The 13881-nt window shown below is 42.4% G+C and overlaps 1 protein-coding gene across 10 annotated transcripts in view; it reads left to right on the forward strand.

Annotated features, from left to right (window-relative positions):
• Nucleotides 1-13881, forward strand: part of SULF1 (sulfatase 1) — a 115283-nt gene that overhangs the window by 54099 nt on the left and 47303 nt on the right. For all 10 annotated transcript variants that reach the window (XM_083623233.1, XM_083623236.1, XM_083623234.1 and 7 more), the window contains exons 3-4: nucleotides 10839-11074; nucleotides 12965-13204. In XM_083623233.1, coding sequence (XP_083479359.1) covers nucleotides 10903-11074; nucleotides 12965-13204 — 412 coding nt within the window. In that variant the 5' untranslated portion in view covers nucleotides 10839-10902. The remainder of the gene's footprint in view (nucleotides 1-10838; nucleotides 11075-12964; nucleotides 13205-13881) is intronic.

Genomic DNA, 13881 nt, shown 5'->3' on the forward strand with positions numbered 1-13881 from the left:
AGGCTAATGATCTTAGGTGGTTGTTTGTCTAAGTTCTTGCAGGATCAGACCCAAATGTAAGTTAAGCTGCACCTGTATTTACAAGCTGTATCTATTGAAGCATTTTAAATGACCAACATGATGTTTTTTCACCTGGTCTGATTATTCTGGTATGCAGATTCTGGAATGCTGCTATTTCTCCTGGCACAGGATCACGAGCATTGTGGAGGCAGCATTCTTGGGTTTGTTGTACCAGGTCAATTACAGGTCACAAAAATGTTCTTCCAAGAATTTGATGGACCATTAGGGTCCGTCAAAGATCCAGGAGAGTTTTAAAATAATATATAGAGGTATAGAAAATGGGACTGTTCTTTTGGAGACTTACGAACTATTCTGGGGACAAATGGATAAAAAAAGGGATAACAACATTTTATAATGTCTAAGATTCTGGCTCAAATATAAAAATGATGTCTATGTTTCTTGAAGCTTTGATAATCCTGACTTTGAGACACTCTCCTGAGTCATTGAATTCTAGATAGGTAATTTTTACGGTCCATTTTTAAATGATGTATTACACAGCTGAGCAGAGGCCCAGCAAAACTATGCAGTTTATAAAGAGGATGTGAAAATAGCCTAAATTCCAGTAAACACAAAGGTCATTGTTTATGGCTGGGAAAGATCTGAAGAGTTTTGTCATGTATTTCCTGGTAGCTGCTAAAATTGGGCCAAGACTAACTTCTTTTTCCAAAAAGTTGAAAGTTAGAATCCTGGGTTACTTTTCCTAATGAGTTAACAAGAACTCACTGGATGTATCATGACACATCTCCATTTTAATAAGCATATCCATAACTGATATTTTAGCTCTGAAGGACAATAGACACTGAATTCAATCACGAGCACACTGCCTTAATAATCTCCAATATAACATCAGGTTTTAATAAACCTCCTGTTTGCAAGCACACATGTGCTTAAGACTGCCTGGAAACCAAATCAGCAGAGAGAAGGGATTACTTTAGATTACCCTGAAATATGCATTGTTTGAAATGGCCTCTGGTGACCAGCTTTCATGAATGGCTGATTTTACTTGTGGGGCACGTCATCTGGCTTAATTATATCAACATCCTTTTGTGTGGCAAGTGCAATTCTCAGCGAGTTGAAATATGAACCTCTAAAACAAAGCAAATTGGACAGCGAGAAAACAAAGTTAGGAAAAGTGTGTTAAAAGCTCACATCAGAGTTGTTTGTAAAAGCTCTCCTTTCTGCTGAAAGATGTATTAGAACTTTCTCTTGGATTATTTCATGTCACATATGGTTGATATAAACCTAAAGCTTGTTACACTTAAACTCTTGATGAGGCCTATAAACTAACTGGCACAGAAAAGTGGTCTTAATCCAGCCACTTTGAATATTTCTTTGCTCCCATGCAGAAATAAGGTACAGTCCAGATTTGATTTATAGGTACAATTTTAGTCATCATGGTTGAAAATTATGTACTTCTAGGTCTTTTGGAAATTTGGAGATCAGGTGCAATAATCTTAACAACACTTAAACACTTAAAAAAAAATTTAAGAAACCCTTGCCTTACAGTAATTTTTATTATCTCCAGCTCCAGTCATACCTACTCTTGGGCAGTGATGTGTGGGGCAATTTTCCCCAATATCCCCCCCCCCATTTTGTAAGGTCATTAGTAACAATGCATGAAAGCCAAACTGCAAATATGATATTATGCAAGCTTGGCTGTTTTAAATTTGTAGCTTTGTTCACGAAATGCAAATAAACACGCTAAATTAGATAACTTTCTAGGCCATTTCGGGGGGGGGGGGACCTGATGAAAACTAAAAATTATTGCAATTTTCCCAGGGGGAAATCCAGAAAATATTCCTATTCTAAAATTCTTAAGGAAATCTACATCACTGCCATTTGTCAGAGTGAAGTGGACACTTTGAGTGCCATGAAAGGGCAGCAAATGGTTGGTCATATAATTTATTATTGTTGTGTTTTTACTGCCACTCACAGGGAGGGGTGCTTGTGAGATCATCAGAGGAGGGTCCAGGAGGGCCAATTGACCTGGTTCCACTCAAACAAAGCAGATTGGAGGTCCAGATAAGCATAGTCAGGCAATACAGAGTCCAGCAAGGCAAATAAGCAAAGTGGGCAGGACCCTGGATAGCTCTGAGTAGAGTGTAGGCTGGAAGACAAGACAGGCTTACATGCTGCTGTAAAGGTAAAGGTAAAGGTACCCCTGCCCGTACGGGCCAGTCGTGACCGACTCTAGGGTTGCGCGCTCATCTCGCTCAAGAGGCCGTCCGAAGACACTTCCGGGTCACGTGGCCAGCGTGACGAAGCTGCAGCTGGCGAGCCAGCACCAGCGCCACACACGGAAACGCCGTTTACCTCCCCGCTATAAAGCGGTACCTATTTATCTACTTGCACTTAGGGTGCTTTCGAACTGCTAGGTGGGCAGGAGCTGGGACTGAACGACGGGAGCTCACCCCGCCGCGGGGATTCGAACCGCCGACCTTACGATCAGCAAGTCCTAGGCACTGAGGTTTTACCCACAGCACCACCCTGCTACATGCTGCTGTAGCAACCAGCAAACTTAGACAGAGCCTCTCCTTCTATCTTGCCTCCACTCCATTGTCTCTGGAAGTCTTCAGACTAGAGATGTACTGGCATCATGGGCTCTTTTGGTGAGGGAACACCCAATGAGGCATAGAAATTGATGGCTGATTCTGAGGGCCAATCTGTCTCCCAGTCCATTAAGGCCTCTGTATTTATGGCCTCTTCTCCTGAGAGTGAGGAGTCAGAGCCCTGGTTCATGACACCACGTGAGGAGGAGAATGCCTGCAGCAATTCCCATGATCACAGTGATCGGCAAAAGAATTTCTGTCGCTGTGGAAATTACGCCTTGCTTAAACTGTGGCTGCCACCTTCACAATTATGTGGACTTAATCTGAAGGTACGTGCCCTTCTGTTAGTAGAAAGGCTCTCTTATTCATGGAAGGACTGTTTCCAAGTGGAAGATGTTGTGTGAGGAAAAGCATTCCAAATCTAGAGGAAGCTCCCTGTTTGTGCAAAGTCCTTTGTAAGACATTGTAAGAGCTTATTTTCAAGTCCAATAAGCTACACATGGCAGGCCACAATTTCCTTATTTGGTTTCCTATACTGTAATGCAGCCCCTACTGTCCTTTAGTTGCTGGAACAACACTAATTCATTTTCTCCTTCCGTTCATGGTTCTTTGGATCCGAGCCTAAATTTGTGAGTAAGTAATTTCTTTACTCCTATGAATATTTCCCAGGAGCTGGTTGGGAATGAAGACATGGGCAAAACCAGCCCAATGGAATGAACAAGTTTCCTTCAATTTTAAAACAATTGGCAGTTTTTGACTAGTTTAAGTTGCTGCTTAGCATATACACAACTGTTATGGTGCATTAAAACGTGTGTTACATTTTTGGGCCTATGCAGGAATGTATGCTTGCATAAAAGTTTATGCAGAAATCCCCTGATTGTACTTTGTTTGTTAAATTACAACGTACTTTTTATGAGGTTACAAATCCCTATGCCTGCAGTTAGACTAAATTATAGTTGGTGGGTATGATAATTTATCCCCCAGCATGGGTTAAACATCATAATTGCAGGCAGATTATATTTAGAGGTGAGCAAATAATTCTGATTGACTGATAAATATGTTGTAGATCAGACAGATAAATGCTAGGCCTAGATATTTAATGGCATTCTTTATATTCAGTATAAATCCAGTGCTTTACAACTAAGATTAATGGATTAACCTTTAAGAGGAGGCAGTAGATCCTGCTGTTCTCGGCTTGCTGTACTGTAAATGCATTTTCCATGCTGAGAGGCTTGCTTTCCCATAGGAAACTGGACTGCTAGCCCTGATTTTCTGAAATGATTGTTATGCTTGTTTTCCTGCAATATAAGTGCAGCGTTTGAAAAATATTGTTGCCTACTTTTAAACACTTTTTTCCAGGGACTCTTAATAAAACCCTGAAATTGAGTATGTGCAAAAACTACCATTTTTCAACTGTCATATGCTTTTAGAGGAAAAATCACCTTAACTTTTAATTTGTTTTTGACCAAAATTCTACATTAAATTTCATGTGACTTCTTATTATATATCTTACCAGGGTCAGCCTGGTTAGAGCCTGGTGCTGATAATGCCATGGTTGCAGGTTCAATCCCTATGCAGCTGAATATTCCTGCATTGCAGGGAGTCGGACTAGACCAGCCTTTCTCAACCTGTGGGTCCCCAGATGTTGTTGAACTACAACTCCCATCACCCCTAGCTAGCAAGGCCAGAACTCAGGGATGATGGGAGTTGTAGTCCAACAACATCTGGGGACCCACAGGTTGAGAACCGCTGGACTAGATGATCCTCGGGATCCCTTCCAGCTCTGTGAGTCTAGGGTGACAAAAAAGATGATAAAGCAGGATGCAGATTTAGTGATAACAATGTGCAAATGCTAATGTTTAGAATATATGCATGTTTAGAAATGATCTCTGCAATCTCAAATATAATTTATTTATTTATTTATTATTTACTAAATTTATATGCTGCCCTATACCCAGGGGTCTCAGTGAAATGCATCTCACCATAATAAGGAACTTGGTGACAAGGTGAACTCTTTTTGTCTTTCTATTTAAACTTGGACTGAGACTGGATAATCTTTCAAAAAGACCACTCTTTCAGATACATAACACAGGGCATATGGTCACCCTAAAACTTAAATTTCCAGGACTGCTAATTAAATGGGCTACCCAAACTCAAATACAGTGGCATTTCATTCTCTCTCTGATACATACACTGGAGATCAGTGGAAACGATGTATGTGAATTGAGCAGGATAAACTAGAATTTCACCACCACCACATACACACCAATCCTGAAGCTTCTGTGTTTGTAACTCGCCAGCATTTTCAACATAAGGAATGTCAAAATTGTTCATTGGCAATTATTAGGTAGGTAGGCTTAAGTCGGTACACTAGTCGTCTAAAGATGGATTGGTTGATTAATTAGTTGGAGCTAATTTTAATCTCTAAATTGAAGGTCGGGGGTTTCCGTTTCTTCTTACTATTTTGGTTCTGATGGGAAAATAAAACTACTCAAGATTCTCTTTCAAGAAAGGGTTTGTTTTATTAAACTATAAGTTGCTTTGCATTTCTTTCCATATTTTCACGCACTTAAGACTCAAGTTAACGCCAAAAAGTGAGTGGCCTGATCTTTGTTTAATTCTTGCTAGTTTATGGTCAGTATGGAAGTGAATTATTCCAGTTCTGCAGGCAGATCACAGCAAACTTGTAAGGAAATATTATCAAAAAATGCTTGTCATATTCACCTATTGCACCTTTCGCTTTCCAGTGAACAGTAGATAGGTGGTTGCTGTACAGTGGTATCTCGGGTTACATATGCTTCAGGTTACAGACTCCACTAACCCAGAAATAGTACATCAGGTTAAGAACTTTGCTTCAGGATGAGAACAGAAATTGTGCTGCGGTGGCATGGCAGCAGCAGGAGGCCCCATTAGCTAAAGTGGTGCTTCAGGTTAAGAACAGTTTCAGGTTAAGAACGGAGCTCCAGAACGAATTAAGTACTTAACCCAAGGTACCACTGTATTTGCAATTTGTGGGTTGTGTCCTACTCCATCAGGTTTGCACTTTTCATAGTTCCTCCAGAAGATCTTGAGTCTTTGGTGACATCTGTGGTCAAAAGTGGCTTTTTCCAGGTTCACTGGGTGTATGCTCTATAGTGTTGGTGCCTAAAAAGTGTTTAAAACTTGCAGCTGAGGATTCTCATGAGTAGCTGGGCATCTCAACCTCTGCTTAAAAGCTTGGTGGATAGGTGGGAAAACTTGTTGGAACAACTTTGCAGCTCCTGTGCAGTCTTGCAATGCTTGTTCCTGATCTTCAACTTGTGAACCCTGGCCCTGCTTCCTAGCCTGGGCTTGTTCCTGCTAGCCCTTAGCCTTCTAAGATCTCTGTACTGTTTTGGTCTCTTTCCATGTCTGTACAGTTAATCTGCTTTAATAAAGCATCTCTTCGTCACTTAGAAGTCAGTGCACCTGCTGTCATGTTTTGGGACACTTTGGACTAACTAAATGGCACCACAGCATTTTAACTCCACACAAGCTATTAATTGGAAGGGTCAGAAGTGTGGTGCAAGAAGTGAAGTTTGTCTTTTTCTTAGTGTGTTCCAGATTTTTGTTTTTTAATCACTTATGCCAAAAGCTTCTATTTGTATTGGAAGGGAAACTCCCATGGGCTTTCAGCCCAGCTTGAGGCAGGGATTTTTGACAAGATTGTGGTGGAGAAAGTGTTATTTCTCTCCACCTGCTGACATCTTGGTGCTGCTTAGTGGCTATTTACATTTTGGAGGAACATACACATCAGTTGTTGACATGCATCTAATGTCATGGCCATGCCTACATTGGTCCTTAGAGTTGTTGCGTTGTCAATGGATTGTACTAGAACACAAATTTCCCTGTGTGCTTCCCTAGTGGAATGAAAGCAGTCCAAAAGTCGCAGACAATGCTGCTTCCAAAGTAAAGCGCTTCAGAGAGTAGTGTGTCCAGATCCAAAAGCTGTACATGAAGGGAGGTTGTAACGATGTTATTTGGAGAGACAGATGTATAACACCCAGGCTAAAGACTTTGGACATCACTGGCCTAAACCAATCATGCCCACGTGCGTACATATTGAAGTGCAATCTTTTGCATGTGGTGTAAAAACCGGAAACACTGTAAACATGATACACATTGTAATGGATCACAGCATGTCAAGCAGGCTGAGTAATCTCTTTGTGCAGTTTTCCTTTGATAAATGGGTTTGGCAGTTTTATAGCTCCATGTAACTTTTGCTGTAAAGTTGATTTCTTGTAGGATCAGAATATATATGGAAAAGGGGTACATTCGAAATGCATCTCCTCTGATTCCATCTAGGAGACCTGATTACATGCCTGCCTGTACAAAAATATATTTATACTTTCTCCAAGTAGCTTATTTTTCACTTGCAGTCAATATGCTTCCATTTACCTTATGGAAGAAAGGCAACTTGTAGTCTCTTCTTGATCCTTGGACACTGCACAATGCCTTACGTTCACTTGCCATGTGTGAAGAACAAGGCCTCTCTTTAATTTTTCTTGCTTTTGACTGTTTCTCAAAGACAAATTGCAGTGTCTCTGAGGACACTTGTAGACTAGGGCAAAGTAGCCAACACAAACACTACAGTACGTTCTTGTATCCCCACCGAAGCCCTAGATTTTGCAGGGGTGTTTCGTTGCTTCATTTCCTTCAGGAGTTAGAAGCCGGGCAGTGAGAGGATGGCAGCTTTTAAAAAGGTTGCCTTTGAATAAATAAGTGCTTGTGCAAGGGGGACCAGGTAATGCATGTAGTGGGTAGTTGGGATTGCTGAGCCCTCCAAGCCCTTTTCAGATAACTAATAGGGAAATGAATGCACAAGGGCATAGGGAAGTACACATGATATATGATACCTGGGCATTGCGCTGCATCATCAGGAGCCGTACCTGTTCAGGTGCCCTGGTTGCACAAGAGGTGTCTAGTCATGTAGAATATATTTATATCATATTAACATAGGAGGCAAGGGACGCGGGTGGCGCTGTGGGTTAAACCACAGAGCCTAGGACTTGCCAATCAGAAGGTTGGTGGTTCGAATCCCCGCGATGGGGTGAGCTCCCATTGCTCGGTCCCAGCTCCTGCCAACCTAGCAGTTTGAAAGCACGTTAAAGTGCAAGTAGATAAATAGCACTGCTCCGGCGGGAAGGTAAACAGTGTTTCCGTGTGCTGCTCTGGTTCGCCAGAAGCGGCTTAGTCATGCTGGCCACATGACCCGGAAGCTGGACACCGGCTCCCTTGGCCAATAAAGCGAGATGAGCGCCGCAACCCCAGAGTCAGCCACGACTGGACCTAATGGTCAGGGGTCCCTTTACCTTTAACATAGGAGGCTGCCTTAACTTAAATAAGGCCAAAGGGCCAATTAGCTCAGTACTGTTCACACCTGCAGTGGCTTTCCAAGGTGTCAGTCAGGGGACATTCTCACCTCCACCTGGAGATGCTAGGAATTGTACCTGGGACTTCCTAAATGCAAGGTGGATGCTCTTTCACTGAGCTGCTGTTCTTCCCCATCTTTTCTCCAGAGAAATAAAGGTGGCTTGATTGCCACCTTGCTTATCTCATTTTATTCCCATAACAGTGTTAATGTAAATTGGAATAGAGTATAGGGATTGGGTCACCCAATGGTTTTAATGGTAGGATTGGTTTTTTAACCTAGGTCTTGCCAGGTTTCCCAAGCCCTACTCCAGCACTCTAACCCCTGCTTTATACTGGCTGACGCCACACTTGGGGGGCCCTATGTTTATTTATTTTTCAGCCCAGCAGTCCATGTGGTGCTGGGCAGCTGCCATCTAAATTGCACAGAATGTTTCAGAGCAATGCTGTTTTGTGGGGGCATTGTGGAAAATTAAAAGGCAGGCTAGATCCAGCTTGCTGCAACCGTCAAATAAATCCTGGCGAACTTCGCTGATAGACAAGGGGACTCGCCAGAGCACACCTTGCCCCGGGCTGTAGAAAACCTAGGTCTGTTTGGGTACAACACTATTTGGAAAAATTATCTAGGCAGTGCATCTGATCCAGGAAATGCTACACATTTTCTCTTTTCTACTCCCACGTGCTCTTCTGCACTTTAAAGAGGATCCCCAGGAGAAATTTCTGTTTAGCTTTTGCACCATGTGTAAGTGGCATTGCTGTTATCAGGCAGAAAAATACTTCAATGGTCAATAATCCTGTACTCCAGTTGGAGCAAATGGTTGGAAACCAAAATATTTTTAAGGGGAGAGAGAGCATGCTCAGACTAATTACTGACTTCCAGTCTACTTCTCTGAATATTATGTAGTCAGGGCGATAGCATTTACGGTAACTTAGCATGCAGAATCCTCCAGCATACTGCCTTTATGCTGTGATGTCAATCAGAGATTGGAATGTTTATGCACAGACAATGGAGCCCGGATTTCTTTGCTTACAGATGCTTGGAGGGTTTTTTGTTTCGTTTTTTTGTTTTAAAGAAACAACATTCACACTCTCCTGGTGCAATTATCTCCCGAGGAGTGAGATGCATGACACTGTTTATAGGATATGTTGTGAAGTTTCAAGTAATAAGTGGGTGTGAAAAGAAAGAAAAAAATCCAGCATTTAAAAGATATACGTTTATTGCTGGTGGTCTGTGTCAAATTTCTCCCTAAGGAATTGCATCCCTCCTTTGTGTTTTGAAATGAGTGATGGGATCACCCCCACCCCCCTTTGCCTTCTCTGCTATGCTATGCTTCCATTTAATTAGTTCTGCTGATTTATCCCCTACTAGTTAATGTTGCATGCCTAAATATGAAGTCTCAGGTGTGGGAGGACTGATTGTCTGATGAGTTGCGTTCCATTCTCATTAAGGCTGGTGTCGCCTCTTTTCCAAGCAGACTTTCCCATGGCGGATGCCTCCTTGCACTTCGTCTGCCTTCAAGCCCTGTCTGTATTTTAAAATAAAAATATATGGCCAATTAAGTTTCACGTTCAGTTAGTATTATCACGAGTTTCCATCGCTTGGTGGAGCCTCTGCCAATGGGGCAGAGAATGCTGGAGTGTAAGTGACTAACCTTTTTAGTCACAAGGCCCATCAATCATTTTCTGTTGTGGGTTTAAGTCTGCCACAGCAAGGAGACCCCTCCTGAGGCTGCATTAGGGCTTACAATAGTGGGGCTGCTTGACTGACAGCCATTGAGAAAGGGGTTCTGATAGGCTCAGTGAGCCGAATCTGGAAATGGAGAATTGGGGACAAACGCTTGCTTAGAGATGTTGTGCATTATAGATGATGTGCTCGGTCCTACTGCTGATTGATGAGGGACAGGGATACGGGCTTTCACGGTGCTGGGTAGGATCATCTGGACTGTCACTTAATACGAGCTCTCTGTTAAGTTGCAAACAGAAACAGAGCAGCGTCAAATAATGTTAGAGATTACGGCCGGCAGCCATGTCTTTATCTCTGCTTCAGAAGTGCAGGTGAGTTGGACTAAAACAGGCCTGCTGTTCTGCATGTGCCTTGGGACGGGACCTCTCTTGAACGGAAAAGAGATGAAAGAAACGTAGTAATGTTTATTGAAGGGAAGAAGGCAAGCCCATCAGCTTTGCTGATTTTCTGAAGAAAACCTGGGCCTTTCCAACCATTAGGGCATGTACTCACCGAAACCCTGTATATAAGGAGAGATGGATTTAGGTGACTTCTCTCTTTCCATGCTCCCAGGAAAGGATATCTGCCACGCTACACAAGAGACATACTGCTGAACAGGGAATTAAGAGGTTATGGATTTGAAGACCACTTTTAGAGGGCTTCTTCTAAAGAGGCTCAAAATGCTTTTTTTCTGGATCAGTTGTTTGGTTTTAAGTCATAGAATAATAGATTTGTAGAGCTGGAAGGGACCACAAGCGTCATCTAGTCTAACCCAAGTCACTTTGGGTTGCCCTGAGCAAGATAAAGTGGAATAATAATAATAGAAGACAATAATGAGCTGTAAAGAAAACAGAAGCATCTCTGGAAGATGGCTGTGCAGCAAACCATAAAATACAGCTAGCACTAAATCTTGGAGAAGGAAAACCAAGCGCGCTGCAGTTGAAAAATATTGGTATCATTTTCAAAAAGCAACATCCAGCTATAAGAACAGTTTTCTGTTCTGTCTTATGTATATTTAATCAAATGCAAGCTGAGCTTTAAACTAGGTTTGTTTCTCTCTTTCTCTCTCTCATTCGTTCCTCTCCCCACCCCCCTTTTTTATCCCTTTCATTATCCAGAGCTTGAAAATTAAGGAACAGAAGCATTTGCACGAGGGTTTAACTGCAGTATTGGACAGATACAATGAATCATTATTGCATTGCATTTATATGGACTGTGCTTGGCACTGAGCTGTTAAGAAGCCACTGTACTACTGTCAAATCCCCAAGGTTCAGAGGACGCGTACAGCAGGAGCGGAAAAATATCAGGCCAAACATTATCCTTGTACTCACAGATGACCAAGACGTGGAGCTGGGTAAGTCTGTTGAAATTTACTGCATAATTTCACTCAGTCGTCTTTGGTTGTTTTTTAAAGATCACTTTCTGCTCTGTAAATGATCCTTAACATATTTGCCTTTCCTGCACGTTATTATACTTACTTGACAGATTTGTAAATCCTGCTCCAAGGGGGAGGGGAATCAATTTTCTCACTGCATTTGATAATTGATTCCCATTTTGTTGAGAGGTACATTGCAGAATCAATATATGTTAATACTCAGCAACCTCTGATTAAATGAAACACTTTCTGTTATTGCGTGCGGCAAGTCATGTTTCGAAACGAAGGAAGCTGCCTGTCAACAGCAGCTAATTTTGCTAATAATGGTCCATTTTCCAACAGCATTTAAGCATTTGAAGTACTGTATCATGGAAACATAGAGGAGAAGCCACTTGGGACACTAGACAAGAACTGTTACTGATTTTATCCAATGAGAACAGCCATAGGAAACCCCTGACTCCACCCAAATAGGATTATATCAAGTGCCACCTAGTGAATAAACTATATAATGCACAATATCCATACATAATGTGTATTCAACATTCTATTACTTTTACACTACTAATTTCGTACAATTTGCGCACATCTTTATAATAAGCTGGACAATGATACTATACAGGCTATTACTGAAGTTGACCCTTTTATGCCTGTTACGTCTTATTGCTGCAACAGAAGACCTCTCAGGAATGCAGTTGCATGCTACTTTATTTCTACAATATTCTGGAGAATAGGTTGTACTTACTTGGGGCAAACTTTCTCAAGGCAAATCTAAAAAAAAAATGTGGGATAAACACCGACAATTGGGAAACACTGGCCTGCGAGCGCTCCAGTTGGAGAACAGCCTTTACCAAAGGTGTCATAGACTTCGAAGATGCTCAAACTCAGGATGAAAGGGAGAAACGTGCTAAGAGGAAGGCACATTTGGCAAACCCTCACCTTGATCAACTCCCACCTGGAAACCTCTGTCCCCACTGTGGAAGGACGTGTGGATCCAGAACTGGCCTCCACAGTCACTTACGGAGTCACTGTTAAGACTGTGTTCATGGAAGACAACCTTACTTGGCTACAAGTGATTGCCAAAGAAGAAGAAGAAGTCCTAGGATCAGAGGCACCAGCTTGCGAGTGTGATGGGAGGGGGGTATGGTTCTCTTAAAGGATGCTATTTTAGCAAGAATTTCCTTGCACCCCAATAGGTATAGGGATGTCTACTATCAGAGGTGCCAGTTTGCGAGGACGATGGAGAGGGTTACATCACTCATGTGATGTCCCAATGTTGTGAGGAGCTGGGGGCCACCCTACTCCTACAATTTCGTCCAAGGGGAAGAAACAAACCACCACATTGACTCAACTTTTAGTTCAAACCAGCAGTCATGGCTTCCTTCTTTTCAAGCAAACCATGAGTGTTGATTTGCTCACAAAGCTGAGCCAACCCCGATGTATGTTCTTTTCCAGCTGAAAAGGGGAGGAGCAAAGAGGTTATGATTGAGAAGAACTGTATGCATTAATAAGCTGCTTGTTCGCAGTAAGCCATAGCTTATTTTTAACTATGGCTTTCCACAACGCGTGAACCAATTCTGTGTATCTTCCAGGAGGCTAAAATCTTGTTTTCATAAAATGAAACTTTAACCTCTGTGAACAAACCTCCTCTTCAACCACAGCTTGCACCCTTGTAGCGGCATATATCTTTGGTGAAGTAAAACATTTAATTTAGTTGAAAATAGAACGGCAAATTTATAGACGAATGATCCACATGGATGTATGGCTCTTGAAGGTAATGCTACATGTGTGAACCCACTGCAGGAGTACTAACCGGGTTTGTTGATATCCAATAAGCTATAGCTCCTGATACAGCTCTTTTTTGTTTTTTAGGTTCTTTGCAAGTGATGAATAAAACCAGGAAGATAATGGAAAATGGAGGTGCCACTTTTGTCAATGCATTTGTCACGACCCCAATGTGCTGCCCATCTCGTTCCTCGATGTTGACAGGAAAATATGTTCACAACCACAATGTTTATACCAACAATGAAAATTGTTCTTCTCCTTCCTGGCAAGCAACGCATGAACCACGTACCTTTGCAGTGTATCTGAACAACACTGGGTATAGGACTGGTAAGATTCCACACATACACCCCTTTAAAAACTTTGATTAAAAAATAACCTTGCTTTTTATTGATGTTCTTTAAAACGCCATCATGGTTATTGTTGGAAGGCATGTGTCACAGCAACCTTGCTGAAACAAGAGCTGGGTCTTGTTGCTGCCTAAATGGGAAACCAGGGACGCGGGTGGCGCTGTGGGTTAAACCACAGAGCCTAGGACTTGCCAATCAGAAGGTCGGCGGTTCGAATCCCCACGATGGGGTGAGCTCCAGTTGCTCGGTACCAGCTCCTGCCAACCTACCAGTTCGAAAGCACGTCAAAGTGCAAGTAGATAAATAGGTACTGCTCCAGCGGGAAGGTAAACGGCGTTTCCATGCGCTGCTCTGGTTCACCAGAAGCGGCTTAGTCATGCTGGCCACATGACCTGGAAGCTGTACGCTGGCTCCCTCGGCCAATAAAGCGAGATGAGCGCTTCAACCCCAGTCGGCCACGACTGGACCTAATGGTCAGGGGTCCCTTTGCTTTAAATGGGAAACCAGAGAGAACCTATGCATAGCAGTTTGAGTTAAAATAATAGAATCATAGAATTGCAGAGTTTCAGGGGACCTCAAGGGTCATCTAGTCCAATCCCCTGCAATGCTGGAATCTCAACTAAAGCATAAACAGATGGTCATCCACCTCTGCTTAAA

This window comes from Podarcis filfolensis, assembly GCF_964270895.1.
Source record: "Podarcis filfolensis genome assembly, chromosome: 7".
Taxonomy (NCBI): Eukaryota; Metazoa; Chordata; class Lepidosauria; order Squamata; family Lacertidae; genus Podarcis; species Podarcis filfolensis.